This window comes from Xiphophorus couchianus, chromosome 19, assembly GCF_001444195.1.
Source record: "Xiphophorus couchianus chromosome 19, X_couchianus-1.0, whole genome shotgun sequence".
Lineage (NCBI taxonomy): Eukaryota > Metazoa > Chordata > Actinopteri > Cyprinodontiformes > Poeciliidae > Xiphophorus > Xiphophorus couchianus.
In genome coordinates, this window is record NC_040246.1 from 1,120,961 (window position 1) to 1,141,106 (window position 20,146).

General features: G+C 37.3%; 1 protein-coding gene across 3 annotated transcripts in view; it reads right to left on the minus strand.

Moving 5' to 3' along the window:
• Nucleotides 1-10,337, minus strand: part of slc4a11 (solute carrier family 4 member 11) — a 148,883-nt gene extending 138,546 nt beyond the window's left edge. The window contains exons 1-2 of one of the 3 annotated variants that reach the window (XM_028001596.1): nt 10,322-10,337; nt 9,586-9,657 (exon numbers count right to left, since the gene is read on the minus strand). In XM_028001596.1, coding sequence (XP_027857397.1) covers nt 9,586-9,646 — 61 coding nt within the window. In that variant the 5' untranslated portion in view covers nt 9,647-9,657; nt 10,322-10,337. Of the gene's footprint in view, nt 1-9,585; nt 9,876-10,321 lie in introns of those variants that run through there. The other 2 variants (XM_028001600.1, XM_028001598.1) reach the window with 2 other exon arrangements.
• Between the last annotated feature and the right edge of the window lie 9,809 nt (nt 10,338-20,146).

Sequence of the window (20,146 nt, forward strand, 5' to 3'; positions counted from 1 at the left end):
TGCAAAAAAAGAAAGAAAAAATCAAAATGTCAAACTACAGACATGCAGCACATACTCTTGAAGGATTACTCGCATTACAACACACTACTTAAGATTTTCTTTCTTTTCTTTTAGATTTATATGACAAGCATAAAGCATAAAAACAAAACATGGTTTTGGAAGTGCCTCTATTCTCTTCCTGGTGACAGAAATCATTCCCAGACCATGAAGCTATCTCCACATTTCACAGTATGAAGGGTCTGTTCAATATTAGTTTTCCACCAGATGTAGCGTTTTGCATGTAGGCCACAAGAAACGGACTTTTAACAATCCTAATCTTTTTTTTTTTCTTTTTCACATTTTACCTGTGAATCTATGAGGTTCGGGGTCAATTTTAAACAATACTTCTCATGGTTTTCTTCCAGAAATGGTTTTCTGATCTTTGCTTTTTCATATACCAGATACATTTGTGGTGTGTATAACCAATAGTAGTCCTGTGATTTGTGTGTCCTCTAGATTTAACATGGGCCTTATGGTTTCTACTCTGGTTAAAACAAATTGTTTAGTTTTCTGACCAAATTAGGGGAGACACAACTGCAATCAATTCCTTTTATATTTAAATGAGTAAAAATGTGAAAAATCTGTATCATTATGCCTTAGTTTAATAATTATGCTAAACTTTGTGATTGTAATGAGACAAAATGTTGAAAAGTTTGAATACTTTTGCCAGGCAATGTAGATACATTCCAGATTCAGTTACGGTGATTCATCCATTTATACTCTAAAATAAAGATGAATGTTTTCTCTTCCAATGGCAACAACAGAAAAGAAAATGAATCACATCCCCAATAGAGATATTCCAGCCAAATGATATTTAGCATGTGCATAATCTAAACAATGTAAATACCATTGTCTTTTGAGACAGATATACAGTACAGACACACTGCCCTCTACTGGAAACTGTAGTTGCTCAGAACACCGACACTACTAAAGGTTACCATCTATTTGATGTTTCTTAAAGAGTTCATTTCAGCCAACTCTGTATGGAAATGAAGAGAAAGTTAAGACCAGAATCATCCCTAGAAGAAGCACTAGAGATGGCAGGAGTGTTTCCCTTACTTGAGTCCCTTTTCAGTACAATACAAAATACAAACAAAAACCAACCTGATCAAAACACCACATCGAAAACATCATGCTTGGTTGTATACACATCTGGATGTTTGAAATAAAACAAAACGTGTATGTACAGATAATTATATGTAAAAGCATTGAGAGCCATTCTTATTGTTAATAACATTAATAATAAAGTGTGACAGTGTCATTAATCAGTGGTAGGGAGGAGCAGATTTTCTCTATCCTCACCAAAAAGATAAATTTATTATGCAGTTCAAGGGTCAAGGTAAATCCAATAACACCGCTTGTGCATTTAATGTTATCTGATGTGTTAAAAAAATCTAATATTGAATTGAACCGACATACAATTTGGAGGAAAAATATAATTTCCTGATGATCATTATTCAGGTCAAGAGGAGTTTTTAATTTTAAACAGCAGAAAGTGCCAGCCCCCAGTGCAGGAGTGACTGTCACCATTATCAAAACAGATCAAACTGCCTCATTTTCAAAAAAAAGTTAACCTTCCCTCTGCTTATCCAGGGTGACTTATGAAAACATGTCACTCTGCAGCCAGCTTTAAAATTCTGCGCACCTACAGGGAGCATTAAAACAGCAATAAACTACAAAGGGCACCTTGCTGTATTGTGCTCTAAGCAGGAAGATAGCAAAGACACAGTTAGTGGACAAACACTGGGTGGGATTTCCTTTTCTCCTCACTGGCTCCTGCCTTCCATTGTCCATTTTCAGATGCTGGCTGAGTGCCGCTTTCCATGGAGAATAATAAAATGTGTCTGTCATCAAACTGTACACTGCGACAACACACACCAGCACACGCACAAACACACCCCTACACAAAATGCCTGCGTGTTGGCAATAACACACCAAACACACATTTGACAATTCAAATGTGTGCATTTTTCAAATATAGAACCACAGTTAATTGGTGATTTGCATGATTTTAGTAAAAATGACACAAGTGTTTAGAGTTCAAATTCATAGTTCCAGTTACAAATAAGTTATCAAATATTGTTAAACAATAATAATCTAAAAAACACCAGTTCAGCAAAGTCCTGTAAATATTATAGTGCAAAATTGCACAATAAAGCATATGACATAAAGGGGAATAGAATTGCACATGACTATGAAGCAGGGTTTATATCAACGTGTTTTTGCACGTTTTGCAAGATCACATTAGAAAAGGTTGTTGGAAATGACAACATTTAAAATAACTTCAATTTCACCAAAATTAGACGTTTTTACACTCACTTAAGGTGGTTTTTGTTTTGCTTTTTTTTTTTCGAAAAAGAGTTCATGTTCTATGTGGGAGATGGAAACACAATTGCAGAAGAAGTTCTGACATAGTGAACACTTCCATCCACCGGTGGGTCTGTGAGTTGCCGGAGAAAGTGCTGAGGTGACCAGAGTGAAACAAGGCTTATTTGTAGTAGTGGTATAAAAACTAAAGGAGCACCACTCCTCACATAAGTTAGCGCAGCTTTAAGAACTACAGTCAGCAATTTATAGGTTTCAAGGAAAAAGTAAACAGAAGCAATGTTGTGTAATTTGCTTTGTTTTATTGTGTTTATACTTAAAACTAATGTCGTCATACTGTGAGAATACGATAGCTGCACATGCCTAAGTCTATAGCTTTCTGGTGTTTTAACATCAAAGTTGTTACAAAAAAAGAAGAAATAAAAATGACTAAAATTAATAGAACAATCAGAGGAAACAGGGATTTTCCTAAAGGTGAAATGAAAAGAGAAGGTCACTGAAATCATTGTGATAATGTTTTAATCGGATTACTTACTACCGAATGTGGCAGATTAATTTGCAATAAAGTTAAATAATTAGCTACAAAGCTTTAATTAAGCCTCCATTCATTTAACTCTGAACAAACATGTTCATTAGATTTCAGCAGATAAGGGTTTCTAAAGGCAAATAAATGAGCTGGAACTTAACTGACTGGCCAATGTCGCCGCATTTGAGCAAAGTGATTAATGACTTTGATAGTAGCTACTTACTTTCACCACACTCTCACCACGCAGGTGTTAATGAATGACTCTGACAACAATTAGCATTATTATCAAGCTCATCCAATGCATCCATAAACATTAGAAACGCACTCAGGTTGTGGGAAAGAGTCGAAAGAGCCTTTTTTACCCCTTTTTTTCAGCTGCTAACAATAAAATGACATCTAAGTATATGCCTTGAACACTTTTCAGTTGATTTACACCCATTAGAGAAGACAGCCTAGGTGGAACCCATCGTTTATCATCACATTATTAAATTAGACCAAAAAAAGGGCCACTGTCGTATGAAAATCTAGCTTTTTCTGGACCAACGTTTCAGGAGCCTTGTTGTTAGCATTAGCAGCTGTAAACATTAGCATCATTTGTATTCTCTAGAGAATGTCGACTCGGCCCTTAATTCCGATTTTCTTAAGGCTGCCATTGTAGAGAAGTGATAAAGCGTTTTTATGTTTGGTTTCACTCAAACTCAAATGTAATCTGTCACACTTAACTAAAGAACTTCAAGAATAAATTCTGGAGACAAAAACCAGCAGGACCAGAGAGCTAAAACAGATGTTCCTCCTGCTAACAGTACAAACAATAAGACACTGAGCTCAGGGTTGCCAGGTCTGACCGACAGTTTCCAGCCCAAAAGCAACATAAAACCCACCCAACGAATTCCAACCTTTAATAAAATTCATGTTTATGGTACCATATATATATATATATATATATATATATATACTGTACATATATATACACTGTATATAAAAATCTTGTGTCCCATGGGTCATCGACTGCTTTCAGACTTGAGACAATTCATGACATTTTTAGTTGTCCTTCATAATATTCTGACCAGACCTAAATCCCATTGAGGCTCTTTGAACACAATGAGGCTTGAGTTTTTTGTGGCAATATGTCCTTTATAATAATAATGTTGCCCTGGGATTTATGTTTTACAATACGACTACATAGCAGTACTACTACACTTGATTAACCAATGACAAATCATTGATGATGTCACGTTCGACAGATTCTAGAGATTTCAAAATAAATCAACTAATAAGATAAGTGAAATAACACGGCATTTTACTACAAGTTTTGTGTTTTTCAGAAACAGGCCCAATCTGGCAACACTGATTCAGCTTTCCTTCACCTCTAACACTGCTAGCTAAATCCATATAATAAACATAGGACATACTGTATTTGTGCAGTATAAAGTTGAGAAACAATTCAAAGTTTAACATATTGAACTTTGCAACATCATATCATGCCATAGAGTTTTACTTTCTGCTGTGTTTTCTGTGGATGTCATGCTTATTTACGTACCAATGGGTCAATAGATGTAGCTGGTCCACAGGAAGGAAATTCTACAAGGTAACTTAGTTCATCAGAATTCCAACTCATGCCTCTAACAGTTTCCATAATTTGTGTTACTGGACTGAAGGCAGTTCATTATCCATGAAAGCAGCCAGAATTGTAAACTGAAGTTATATCAACACGGTGCAGCTCTGATGTATTGACAAGTGCCTAAGTAGACAGTTTATCATAATAGCTAACCAGACAAAACTGCATTTGTCCAATATCAGAAGCAGAGTCTGCGGAATAAAAGATTACTTAGCTCAATGTGAGGTTCAAAATGAAGGAATTGTGCACACGTGTTGGTCTGCGAAAAAGTCAGATTTGAGTGTTTCCACTGCTTCACCAAGATTTGTGAATCCTGCATATTCCATGAATATGCAGGATTCCTCCACCAGGTTTGAGTCTGTTGTTGGTTAATTAAAAAGCTGTATGACATCTTTTTGTAGCTTCTTATACTTTTTGAGTTCCAACTACATTATTAAACATTTCAACATTATTAAAAAACACTTACTTTGAACACCAAACCGTTTTCTCAGCGCTGATAGCTTTTAGGTATGCTAACAAAATAAAGATATCAGATTTTGAGTTGTTAATGAGATGAAAACCAATCTACCTGGAAATCACCTATAGTTGATGGGTTCATCTCTAGACTGTATACAATTCCAAATTTGGCAGCTAGCATTTAGAAATGAATTGTGTATAATTTTGTTTTTACCCTTTAAAAAATATTAAGTATATAAAACCTTCCAATTGGAAGCAAAAAAGTGGGATCAAATTTAATAGAAGGCATATTTTGCATTTTTTGATAAAACTCTTAATTATTAAAACAATGATATTTGAGCAGAAGACTTTAATGCTAGCTGCACAGCATTAACAGGGTCATGGGTGGACTCTTTGGAGTAGGTCAACATGTACAGCATGGCGTTAACAGCGTCAGAGATAGAGGCTCAAATCCCAAAGGAAGCAAAAACAACATGTATGCACTCTCAACTCCATGAGGAGCTCAGGATGAGAGTGCCAGCCAAATGGCATATATATATATATTTATATAAAAAAGTGGTAATCCTACAAAGACAGGCAGTTACACAATATTCAATGGATGATGTAAAAAAAAAAAAAGTGCATTTAGGGGGGAAATTCAAGGTCAAAAAGGAAGGAGAATTTAGAAAAAGGCTCAGAACTTTGTGGCTCAACATTAGAGTATTACATGATGAGCTAAAGCAAATGGGAGGTCAAAAGGTTAATAGTTTGAGTCTCAGTGACTCGTTCAAATTATAAGCCCCAGAATGTTATACAAGAAGCTAAAAAAAAACAAATAAAAAAAAACAATTTGATAAACGGTTACTTCAAAATTGCTTTTAAAGAAAATAAGCCTGCACAATTAGGCTTATTTTATGTTTTATATATTATTGTCGATACCTACATGTTTTACTCAAAGGTTGTTAAGTTTAGGAGACAGTAGGTACATCCTTTTGCATAATGATAAACATAAACATTGGCTCTGATTCACATGCTTTTTCTCTATAATACATTTCACTTTATAAGTGAAAGCTGCTCGTTTCAATCCATTTTGGACTGATGACAATGTTTGCTTTCCTTTGGTGTTCAATATTTGCTCCACTGCGATCTGAGGTGTGATGAAAATTTTCAAACACACATTTGCCTGGGATGAAAACTTGTGTGGATGCAAGAAATGTGCGCTCCTTCTCAGGTTGGGACTAATCTGTCCTGAAGCACAAGCTAAATTGCAGAATATAGATCTTAAAGGAGCAGTGTTATGTGTTTTCCAGAGGCATGGTGCTGTTTTATTGCAAAATCAAGTAACTATGTTACTTACAGTTGTTATAAAAACGCTATGTATATCAAATATGACTCAAAAGAAATCTGACTAATAAATCTGACAGCTTCAAATTGGGCCTCTGTCTCTTTAAAAATACCTGTCCTTTCTGAAACTCCACCTTCAGGGAGTCATCACAACATGGCTCCTCTATTAAAGGATTTCTTCAACAGTTTAATAACTATATTAGCAGTCATAATATAACACGTGTCGGTCTGAAATACAAGGTTTCCCCCAGAAAACTTGCTAAGCCCAGTGGTTGTGTGCTGGAGCAATCATTCATCCAGTGGACCGTTGTGTTTTTGAGTTAAAACAATGTTTAAAGTTGACAGGAAATTTGAAAATATCACTTGATAATCATGTGTTATTGAAAAACTAGATGATTAATACCTAAACACCAACAATAAATTCTTAAAAATTGCAAACATTTTAAAAAGACCTAAGCAAGTAAGCAATGCTTAGCCTGGTGGGGGCACAAGTAAACTAAATCATAGAACATTAACAATCCTCAAAAAGAAATTTCACTTTAATGTTGCCATTTTTTTCCCTCCACAATGCAATTAATAATCTGCTGATGAAAAAAATACAGCTAAGACCAGAATTATTAAACCCCTGATGAAATCACACAAAACTCAATTTTTATATATATATATATATAATATAATAGTACTGGCAAAATATTCATGATGTCATATCCTAACATATTTTATTTAGTGTTGCATTTTAAATTTATAAAAATTTGAGACCAAAATGTTCTCACCTCCTTTGTAAAATCCATGAGCAGAACTTTCTCCTACATAAACCATATTTTACTTGAGTAAATTATTTCTGGACTCTTTCCACATCAGGGCCTCAGAAAGAGGATAGTAAACAAACCTAAAAGGCTACACTGCAATTTGCAAACATTTCATGGTGATCATATTAATTAATTAAAATGTGAAATGATTATTATAAAGTCATACAATGTGATTTCTCTGGATTTGATTTTAGATCGCATCTTTAACAATTGAAATGTACCTGTAATTAAGCCCATCGTGATAACTTTAATTTTGTAAATAACACTTAGAACTTGATGATATTCTAAATAGGATATATATACTGTATATATATATATATATATATATATATATATAGATAAGAAGGAGATATTCTAAATAACCAAGACAAAACCAGGACAACCAAAAATAATAAATGAAACGAAAATATTAACTTACAACCAAAACCATAAAATGAATTAATATGCCTCTCTAATTAAAGTTACCCCTCAAAAACATATTAAAAATATTGCCCCTAAAGAAATGTTGGTTTTTTGAGGGATAATTATGGAGCTCATTTTAATTCGTTGTGTGATTTAGTAATTGCGACAGGCTTATCTATAGTGAAAACTAGAGACCTCTCCATTCTTTACTGGGAATACTTGAAAACTGGTGTATCAAATACTTATTGTCCCCAACTGTACATCATGGCACATTGAATAAAGTCATCAGTCACAGGAGAAAATATGTGATAATATGGACACCAATAACCACTGGACATTACTTCCAAATGGATGGCAAGACAAATTGGCCAGGGAAGCCGCCAAGAGGCCGACAGCAACAGTAAAGGACGAATCTCTGCCAACTACCTACAACAACAGTCTCCTGTATTCTTCACTGGCCTGGACTGAGGCAAAGGTATGCAGAAAGGAAACCCTTCACTTTTTTTAAAAGATAACATCCAGACCTGGCTAAAATCTCTCAAGACCTCGTCAGCGATTGGATTATGGCTGATGAAACCAAACTTTTGGGCTGCAATTCAAAAATGCGTTTGGCTCCAAAAGAACACAGGCTAAAAGCATTCCATACCCACTGTAAAAACATGGTTAAGATCATTTTTTTGTTTTGTTTTCATCATTATGAATTAAACTGGCCATTGCCTTCCTACACATTTCCATGCAGCTCTCATTTCCTTCAGAGCCATGTCTGGACTTTCTCCCATTGACTTAGATTCCTCTGGAAGAATCTCTACTGGGCCAATCAGAGAACAGGAGGAGCTATGAACAATGATGCTGTTTTTCTGCACCTTTGAAATTGTGGTCTGGCTGTAGTTTTAGTGGAGGAAGTGAACGAAGTCGTTCAGTCCATGTTGGCCACGCTTCCAAATATTAAATTTAAATAAGCAGCCATCTTGTTTGCCTTGGCACCGCTCTCTTTGCAGTGTAGGATGGTTGTTTATGATGTAGGCCGTTTCCAGTAAACTTCATAGCGTCAAAGTGATGCATCACATACGTCATGGACAAATCTGAAAATGTTCAGTTGCTCAATCCATATGGATTCCTACATCTCTGGGATTTAACAATTTTCGGTTTTCAAATATTTGATACCTGAGCTAATGCTAAATTAGCCATTACAAGTGCCAACTTCAACCATCGTGTGAACACTTTTATCCAAGTCTTTACTCTAAAAAGGGATGAGAACTTTTATGCTTCAAGGCAGAATATTCAATATTGTTATTTAATGATTAAATGTCTTGCAGTAAAGGCTGTCCTTTTGGCTGAATAAGGGTCTGTTACATGTCAATTAACTGACATTCATCTTCTTTTTTTTTAATGAAGCAAGTGAGAGTCACAACTACTCCAGATTTCAAGGCATTCCGAAGGACATGAATCACCCCGCAGCTAATCTTATAAAATGTTCATGTAATCTCACTATTTTACCAATATATTTGAAAGTTCAATTATGGGTATTTCAAAGATCAAAATGTTTTTTTGATAATCAATTTCTTATTAAAAATAAAAAATTCAAACATACGTACACAGTTAAGGAACCTCAAACATTAACGTACAAAACACAACTAAATAAACTTTGGACCATTTATCTGGGAAATGTTGTGGTGACTGATGTAAATTAGCTTTAGGAAATCAAATCACAAATTGGGCCCCTCATAATCTTATACCGACTCTGGGTATCTCATACTTCAACTTAATATGACCATTTTCATCCAGTCAGCAAAGATTAACACTTAATTAAATGTCATATTTGCCTTAATAAAGACACTTTATAAAAGAGTAGCATGTATTCTTCTAAATACCTTACATGACAAAAGTTCAGTTTTAACGAGGAACATTTTACGTATTTTAACTCTTAGGTCAGGTGCTTTTACTTACCTGCAGCAATACATTTAGCAAGTAATTAAGAGGAAGTGCGATGGTTTCAATTTATACAAATATACAGAAATAGTAGAAGGGTTGTTCACGGGCCAAAAGAAAAAAACACGCTGCCCAATTGACAAAGGTGACTACCTTACCTTCTACAAATCGATTTACCGTCACTCCCATCATCTCGCCGTCTTCCTTCGCAGTTTTCATGACGTCCCCGTCTTCCAAAATACGGAAAAAATAAGATAAAAAAAATAAAGAAGTCCTTCGCTCGTTTTATTTTCCAGTATGTGACTAAACAGACGCGCGACTTCAATTCTGCCGGTACATCAAAGCGAAAGTAACGGGCGCGTGCTCAAATTAGCCACCGGTCATCTCCAGGTGAGCTGAGTGAAGCTGACACAGGTGTGGGTGACAGCACGCGCCCAAACGGTGCCAGGACTGTACAGTGACCACGCCCCACCGCGCGCACTTCGAGTGTCCGCCCAGCCTGTCGCCACAACAGGAAAAGTTGCCTCTAACTTTTGATTTGACGGGACTCTTTGGATCAGCTGGACGTCTCGGTTATGTTTTACCACAGGAGCAGGGCCGGTCCCAGGTTTTATGCTACCGTGGGCTAACGGTTGCTCCAATACAATGAATAAATTATTTTTCCAAAAATGAAATCACAGTATACTATATGTTTATACTAGATGTGATTACTTGAGTAAATGTCCATAAGTACATTAAATAGAATAGAAAATGTATCTATAAATATTTAAATATGAAAAATGTATACAAAATTAAATATTGTTTTCACAGTCTTTTCCTCTATAATTAGTTGACACACATTTGGCAGATTTTACATCCTCAAGTCTTTTTGAATTTACCACCAACTTAGCTCACCTATTTTTGGGCAGCTTCACCCGTTCTCCTTAGCAGTTCTTCTGCAGCTCCAACAGGTTGGATGGGAGACGTCTATGCGGCCATTTTCAGATCTCTCCAGAGTCGTCCAATCAGACTCAAGTCTGGACTCCAGGAAGTTCGCACAGTAGTTCTGAAGCCACTCCTTTGAGATTTTGGGCATGTGTTTTAGGGTTTCCCTGATGGAAAAAAAATTAAATAAAGTAAAACAAAAAACATCTCCCAAGTCTGGAGTCATGAGCGCTCTGAAGTGTGTGCTTTTCCAAATCAAGTCCTATTAACTGAATTTCCCACAGGCAGACTCACCGTAAGCTGCAGAAACATCTGAATGATGATAAGTGGAAACAGCTCAGTTTATTTTGGTTTTCTATTGTTAAATAAATGTGCAATTCACTCAAAAAGAAATTCCACATTGTCATGATGGAGCATTTGTGTGTATAAGATTGAGGAGAGTGACTAATTCAATACAATTTGAAATAACGATGCAACATAAAATGTGGGAAAAGTGAAGAGCTTTCTGGATGCACTGTAAGTGGTTCAGGTCCGGAGAGTAGTTTCAAAGTACTTAAGTGTACTTTTTAACAAATACTTTTTAACCCTCACTTTAACTGTAATAATATTCAAATTGTTCAAATTAAATTCCTTCTGGGTTATATACACCCAATTATCACTTGTTCCAAATTATTATGCAAGTGATATTTTCTCAGATTTTCTTAAATGGTCAATGCAAATGATGGTCAGTATAATTTTCAAGTCATGAACAATAGTTCAGTATACAGTATACAGTATAAATCAAATTTTACTGAACAAAGCTCCCCATGAGAACGGTATTTTTTTCAAAAATAAAAAACTCAAAATGCAAAATGTTCCAAATTATTATGCACAGCAGATTTTCTAAACATTTTATGGATTATAAAGAACTGCAAACGGTCATTCTTTGAATGTGCGGCATTAAGTGGTCACATGTACTAAAATCAAAAGCTATTTCAATCAAAACATGCAGGATGTCAGAAAACCTTCCCAGAGCTGCTGTTCTGATATGAACTGCTTTCCACCCTCAGATCTTCTGCTTGAGGAAACTCCAAAGGTTCTCAATAGGGTTGAGGTCAGAGGTCAGAGGAGGATGGTGACCACACCATGAGTTTCTCCCCTTTTATGCCTATAGCAACCAATGACACAGTGGTATTCCTTGCAGCATTCATTGTCATGCATGAAGATAATTTTGCTACTGAAAGTACGGCTCTTCTTTTTGAACATGAAAGAAAGCGATCAGTCAGAAAGTCCATATACTTTGCTGAGATCATTTTCACACCTTCAGGGACTCTGAAGGGTTTGACCAATGATTCTCTCCCCATGATTTCGGCCCACAGCATGACTCCACCACCTCCTTGCTGATGTCACAGCTGTGTTGTGATGTGGTGGCCATCCACCACCAATCCACTACTGCGTCCATCTGGACCATCCAGGGTTGCACAGCAGTCATCAGTGAACAAGTCTGTTTGAAAATTAATCTTCATGTACAGCTGGGTCCACTGCCACCGTTTCTACTTGTGAGCTCTGGTTAGGGGCCCAATAGTAGGTTCATGCTCCACAGGCCTCTGGAGGATCCTCCACCTTGAGGTTCTAGAGGCTCCAGCAGCTTCAAATAACTGTTTGCTGCTTTGTAAGGGCATTTTAACAGCTGCTCTCTTAATCCGATGAATTTGTCTAACAGAAACCTTCTTGATTTTGCCTTTATCTGTGGAAACCCATCTTTGTTCTGAATCAGCCACTAATCTCTTCACAGAACGATAACGCTTCAGTTTTTGTTAAATATCTAATGTTTTCATATCTTGTCATACGGCACTACACTATCTGATGATTTTCGTCAGCAGAGATTCTTTCTCTTTCCCATATTGTTTGAAACCTGTGGGCTGCTTAATAATGTGGAACATCCTTCTTAAGTAGATTTCCTTTAATTGAGTTCACCAGACAAACTAATCAACCAGCTCTCTGAAATTAGTTATAGTGATTCAAAGAGCCCTGACACACAATACCATCTATAAATTTAATAGCACAACAAAAAATTTAATCTTTACTCAAGACCTGCTCCATTAACTCTAGACTGCAACTTATTCAATTCAAAGTTATCCATCGGCTGCACTTTTCTAAAACTAAACTCAATAGGCTATTCCCCTGCGTCTCACCAAAATGCGACAAATGTAAATTAGATGATGGGACTCTGGGTCACATGTTTTGCTCCTGTCCTAAACTAATGGACTTCTGGTGCAAGATTTTTGAATTTTATAGCAATGCTTATGGCAAGCCTCTATGTCCGGATAGGCATTTGATCATTTTGGGTTGCTCTAAATCCTCTCTCGCTCTTCCCATGTCCCTACAACAGTCTCTAATGTTTGGTTTAGTGGTAGCAAAGCGGGTTATTCTACGGGAATGGAAATCCTCTACCCCACCTTGTTTTAAGAAATGGCTTAATGATATGGTGTCCTGTATCTATCTTGAGGAGATTCGATACTCTTTGTCTGACAATCATCAGAAGTTCCTGGATGTGTGGGGTCCTTTCAATAGATACATACAAAATAATAGGCTAAAATAACTGTCGTTTACATCTGGACCTGTATTTTCTAATAATTTATTTTACTCATTTACCGTTTCGTCATGTTTATTGTGATTATAACTTTTGTTCATCTTTTCTTGTTATTCCATATTCCATGGTGGGCTGTTTGTTTCAATGTCCTCAGAAATGTCTCTTACTCGCTTGGACTCTGTCTCATGCTCGATAACACTCTACAATCTGATGTGCATTTTATCCTCTTATCAGACCCTTTGTTAGCTGACAGTGTTTTGATTGTTCTGTTCTGTGGATTTTTGTTTTGATGATTCTGGTTAGTTTTTTTTTTTTTTTTTTTATATCCTTGTTGTTTTGTCCTCTAATTTGCCTGTTTATTCTTGAAAATCATAAATAAATATATATAAAAAAATTAAAAAAAATTAAATCTTTACGACACTTAAATCCAATTTGCATAATAATTTGGAACACGGTGTAATTCTAAATAGGTTAAGGTTGAAGTGTTGTACATTATACCCACAATAGCTAAAATGCCAGATAAGGTCAGACTACATAGGATGTGTTATATGTATATTACAGGAAATCTAAGTTACTGATGGCCCCATGATGAATCCAGGTCAGGGCCCCATTCAGCTTTACATCGGCTCACATCCATTTTCTTTTCCCCACATAATTTAACAATGCGAGTGACTCATCATAACGTTTGCGCTTGCCATTATTCCAGCGGGACTGGCTCACCTAAAAGTTTTTCTCAATGTACTTTCATTGTTCAAAATTAAAATTAAAATACATAATCATAGCATTAAAATGGTTATTTGGGGGGGCCAGCAGTCCAGATTGCAGTGGTTTGTGCTGCTTGTTACAAGCTAGATCCAGTGCTCTCAGTGCTGGGAGTTCTTCGCATAAGTTGGGATGACAACAGCTATTAGACTGATTCATCCTAAGAGGCCTCAGGTAGCCGTCCTATATTTAGCACGACCCTATCAGAACACATTAACAATGGCAGAAACCTCACTGTCTGGGATGAAGCCTTTAGTTGTAAAAGCAGTTGTGATAAACTCTGTGTGCACCTAGCGTTTGCATAAACTTTGACTTCAAATTAAACAGAAAGTACTCGGCTTTGGAAAGAACTCATAACCCAGGAACTTTCATAATTCTATCCTGGTATTAGAACCATGAATTCAGTGTATTGTGATTTTATCTGACATACGATAACAATAGTTCTAAAAAAAATGCAGTAAAAGTTGTAAAATAGAGAGAAAGGTGTCTTTAAAAATTACATTAAAAATCTGAAAAGTGTGGCACATATTTGGATTAAGCCTCCTTTTGTCCAATTTCCCTAAATATGATCCAGTAGAATCAGTTTGACAGTGAATCAAAATGGTGACATTTGCTATATTTTCACCCGGTACGGTTCACTTTCACACGCCACTGTGTCAAACGAACTAAACCTTTTGAGCAACCTGTTCCCCTCCTCGCCTGTGGTGGTGCTTCACCAAGAACCACTGAAGAAAATGACACAAAAGCCTCTGAAGAAGCAACTGCACTCTGCTCGGCATTCACATATTCATTTGGAACCTAGCCGGAGTTCGCGTTTTTGCTCCACATCAGGGTACAACTCCCCATTCACACCTCCTCAAACAAACCGGATTCTCGAGGCAAACAAAAAAATAGAAAAAAGATTGATTAAAACAGACTAAACAGGGCTGGAGTGAATACGCAATCAATCAATAAATCAATCAATCAATCAATCAAGTTTATTTGTATAGCATATTTCAGCAGGAAGGCATTTTAAAGTGCTTTACATCATAAAAACACAGAAACTTCATAGTCACCAATTTGAGAAAAAAACATATATAGAGTTCCATCAAAACAATCAATACACATCATATATGTTGGTCAGTGTTCCACTAATTATGGTTCAGAATCAATTCCAAACAGGCGGGTTTTGGTCAATAACTCAGTCTCTACAACGCTGAAACAGTCTGTGATAAAGGTCAGAGGGGATCAATCTACTGCTAAACTATCTTCTTTGTTGACGAATTTCAAATTTCAGAGATGGGAAAACCAGACTTTTCACCCCTTTATAACTGAACCAGCTTTTATCATCAAACAGAGCACATTTACCCGAGCTCTGCCGTCCTGGTGGAAATCAGAGGAGCTCATTGGGTCTTTGTCACCAGCGGGGTGCAACGCTCTTTTCCTTCTTGATCTTGGCGAAAAGGACAACTCGTGGCATAAACATACAACACAAACCCGCTTCATCCGCTCTGTTACGGAACAGATTAAAAAAAGGCTTTCTGCTGATAAACAGACCGCCGCTCGTACGCCGCGAGCGTCGGCCAAGATGGCCGACGTGTTTGGAGAATAATTACTCCGAAAAGTTGTTTGTGTGCCTCTGGTCACACACGGGATGGGGATGTACAATAATTAGCCTCAGCGCTGCACACACCCAGGACTGGTTATGATGCAACGCGGCTCCAGCCACTTTCAAGTTAGAGTTAATTATTTTCCATGTCTTTTGATTAATTCCCTCCGTATACCGTTTATTTGCAAATGCGTTATCCCCCCTAAAACATTTCAAAACTATTGGAGTTACGGTAGGATTTCACGGATCCCCCCCCCCAAACTGTGTCCCGCATCCAGACTTTCTCTTTTTGAGGAAAGTCATCAGAGCCTGGGAAGAAGCGGATCAACATCTCTCCTCTCTGAGCCTGCAGTAATTTCCTTTTTCCTGGTTCTGTGCCACTCTGGTGCCTCGTGTCCTCCCTCTACCTCTCTTTGAGCTGCAGAGAACACCCCTCCTGTTCCTCTGCTCCCTCTAATAAGCCTGAAAGAGATTCCTTGGCTGACAGCTGCTCCAGATGGCATCATCACTCTGTGGTTTCACACTCATCTGGCTCTGGATCAAGAGCCACAACCAGTAAAGGTGGCTGTCCCCTTTATGCCCCTGCTGCGGGGGCCATGCATCAACATCAACACGGGCATATGGCGGGGTTACGCAACGCCGTACCCGTAGGGTTGAGATGTTCACGACGATCGCCCAATGAGATCTCGCTTTTATTCCTGTCGATTTTTTGTTTGTTTGTTTTATGCGGGTTTGACGAGCTCTGCGTTTGAGGACTGGTTCTTTTTCTCCTTCTTCTTTCCTGTAGGATTGCATTAGCATGCAGAAATGCACTGCAGATGACTGACTACTGAGTTGAAGGCAGAGGTGAGAAAACCGTAATGGTCTCATCTCCCTCTGCACGAAAACAGCCCGGAGACATGCTCTCACAAGGCATAAAATTGGTTAAACCCAAGAGTTCAAAGCCGGCGATGCCGGACTGAGCTTTGATTACTGCAAAGTTAGGACTGTGTTTCTTCTTCAGAACAGGTCCCGGTGCGTCACTCTGTTTTGCTCGGTTTACATTACGCTCAGTAATAAACTCAGTGTGTTTGAAATGGTTTCCTTCTCAACTGTGGCACTCAAAGAGAGGAATGTCTTATTGATTAGTTTCTCCCTAGATGTTTGTCTCCTTTTAAACTCTAACCCTTTAAAGTCTTCTTTTTTTGACACTTTGACATGAATAAGTTGGTTTTCACCCCCATTTGGTTCCATGTTCGGGGCAGTTTACGGACAAGAAACATATGCCAGCATATTGCATAACATGAAGTAGAATCTTAACAGTTTTTGAAGGGGATTTGAGACAGTTTCATTTTTACAGAGTGCTTTATGTATTAGGATTTGGCGTGGTAGACCAACACAATGTAGTGCATAGTTGTGAAAGTGGAAGAAAAAAGGACTCGTGGTTTTCAAAGTATTTCACAAATAAAAATGTTGAAGCTACAACATAGGGTTAGGGCCAGATTAAGAGATTTTTTTTATTACAAGAATATTACAAGTCTAGTTTCTAGTAGACATACCTTCGAATACTTGAAATAAGACCAAACTAACTTACAAGTAACTTTTCAACACGCTTGTTTTAAGTCGATAATTCCTTAATATTGATAAAAAAAGCATGAGTTGTAAGTGAAATAATCTGCCAGTGTAACAAGTATATTTTAGCTTAGGAAAAAATGTCTTGTTCCACTTGCAGATTATTTCACTTATAACTTATTTCTCGCTGAAAATTACTAGTGATTCAGTTTTGTCTTATTTCAAGTGAACGAAAAATATTTCCACTAGAAACTAGGCTAAGACTACTTTGTAAGATTTGTGTTTTTGTGCGTACAACTTTATTCTGGTCATATATTGACTTTATTATAGCATTACAACAGTTTCCTTGTATTAGGATGACTTCTTTATGAAATATTGCAACTTTATTCTCATAATATCACAACTGTTTTCTCATATTATTATGTCTTCATTCCCATAATATGACTCAATTCTCGTAATGAATTTCTTTTTAGCCTGGACCTTATACGCCTTCCTAGAAATCTTTCCTCTTGTACCACAGTAATAAAATGTAATACAATCAACAGCCTTCAGAACTCATCTAAATAGTACATTTAATCTCCGTTTATCTAGGCAGTTGGTCTATGAAGGCCTCAGATGTTTGATAGAGGACATCAGAGAGCAAACAGAATTATGAAGTCCAAAGAACACAACAGGCAGGCCAAGTGTAAAGTTCAACACCTCAAAAAGCGGGGCTTGGTTATAAAACAATATTCCAAGCTTTAAGCGTCTAAAGAAGCACAATCCGATCCATGATTGTAAACAGAAAGAGCATCGCACAAGTGTAAAGCTACCAATTCTTGGTTGTCCACCTAAACTAAAAGGGCAAGTAAGGACAAGGTCATGACTATTCATAAAAGCAGCCAAGAGAGCCACAGTAACTGTGGAAGACCTCAGGTCGGATCTGAGGGCAACTATTAGCTGGGGTCATGGGTGGCAAAAAGAAATTCATTGCTAGAAGCATTTTATAAGAAGTCCTTTTGCAGTTTGCCACAAAACCACGCTTGTTTAACAAATGGAGGTAAGCTGGGTAGAGTTGATGGGAAGACAGATGAAATTAAAAACAGGTCAACCAGCAAGAAACCCTATTAGGGGCGACCGGAGACTGGGGTGAAATGAGAATAAACTGCATTGAACTGACAATCATCCTAAATGTACAGCCAATATACACTGGAATGGTCAAAGTCCAGACCTTGATCCAGTTGAGATTCAGTGACAACACTCAAACAAATAGGCATGGAGTTAGAGACGGTTCTTCTGAGACCAAGTCCAAACCCTCCATGGCCAAATCCAAGACCAGACCGTCCAAAACCAAGACTGAGACCCAATCTTTAGATTTTGACTAATATCTCAGCACTACACAAAGTTTAGAAAATGTATGAAAAACCAATGAAGTTCTCAAACAAAAACTTCGTATTGCTATTAAAATAATAAACATTATTAAACAAATATTAAAGTTACTAAATGTAACCACACATCAATACACAATCTCTAAATTGAATTCATCAACTTCCATTTCACAATAGCTGTAAGATAAATGAAAAAAATAGAGTAAGAATGATTTGTCATATGAAGCAAGACTAAGACTGCACACTCCAAGGCCAAGACCGAGTCCAGGACTAGGAAAGACTAGGACTGCGATACCAGTCTTGAGCCCAGGACTTATCTTGAGCTCTCCACTCTCCATGCACTCTTCTTGAGCTTGAGCTAATCTCCATTGGAGAATGGACAAAAACTACCAGATGCTAGATTTCTAGATTCTCAAAGTTGGTAGAGATATACCTCAAAATACTTGCACTGGAAGGTGGGTAGCAGACAAGAGCACACCAGCATTCTAAGGTTTTTAATTGGTGAAAAACATTGATAACCGTAATTTTCCTCCCACTTCCCAAATACATGTCCACAGTCACAGCCACATGACTTGTCCAACCAAAGTCTGACCCAAGCCTTCATGAATCTGGATGTCTCAGATTCAGTTGCAGTAAATGTGTTTGATTGTATTTTAGTCTTTGCTATCTCCGCCTGTTTATGTTAAGATCCCGTAAAGATTTGGTTTGGTTTCCGTCCAAACTTCCACCTTAGTGACATTTCCTAAAACTTTTCTTTTCTTCATACAACCTGGTTCTGCATCAGACGTAAGGAACCTCTTGGAACGTACTCATCCCAAAACCAACAGACTTTTCGGCCGAGTGACTTTCCTGGACAGAGAGAAGTGCTGATGAAGCCAAAGCTGCTTGTCCACCCCCCAACCCCTCAGACTCCCCAGCAGAGAGAGGGATGAAGGTAATGAAAACCAGCAACAGCTAGTTCCAAGAAAATAAAATGGCCATCTGAGCCACAAAGTGGGCACGCTCTTGTCTTTCCTGGCGCTTCTGGTGTGAGAAACTGATCTGTCCAAGTCGTTTCAATTTTAAGTTGCTACTTTCTTTTTTTTTCTCCCCCTCTTCCAAACTTTCCTACCATAAATTAATGCAAGGTTTTAGTCTCAGAACTCCAGGCCACCAAACCTTTCCGTTAAACTCCTAAGAGAACTCTAAACTTTTAATAAATGTTGAACCAGAAATGAGATCATTTAATAGTTATGACAAAATTTCTTATTTATAATACATTTCGTTCTCCATACTGTAGTGGTTTACTTGTTTTTTGTTGTCGTTTCTTTTACATAAATTATTAGAAAAATGTATCTTTCTTTACATCGAATTAACTTTAAGGACAATAAATCTGTCTTAATCTTTGGAATGTAGATACGCTTCACTCCCTAAAATACGTGATCATTTGGTAGAAGATGTTGATAGAACATTAGACTGATTATGATCTATGATTGTTTAGATACATCAATAGAGTCCAACATAGCTGAATAAGCATTTCAGTATGAAAAATCACAACTCGCATTGCAGAAATGAAAGCAATTTTACCTTTATATTGACTATGTAGACCGGGGAGATGTGAGACCACTTACCACTCACTGATTGATATTTTGCTCAGATACCCCAAGGGCTCTAAACAGAAAAATCCCTCTTTCACACTTCTTATAAAATAAACACCAACTTACATAATGTTTGTGACTGCGACACCCACACAATCACTATTTCACACTCACTTGAGTCCTAAGCTTTGTTGTGGATGCACTGACCAGATGATCCATGTAAAGCATACCCACAGCAAGTCACAGCGTACATCGTGAGAGCGCGTTCATGCTTGTAAATACACACATCGACACACTCCTCGGCCGGGGCTTGCTTTTTATTGGCTGGTCTTAACTGCTTTGTAGTATTTTTAGGCCCGTTATTCTGGGGCCTGTGCT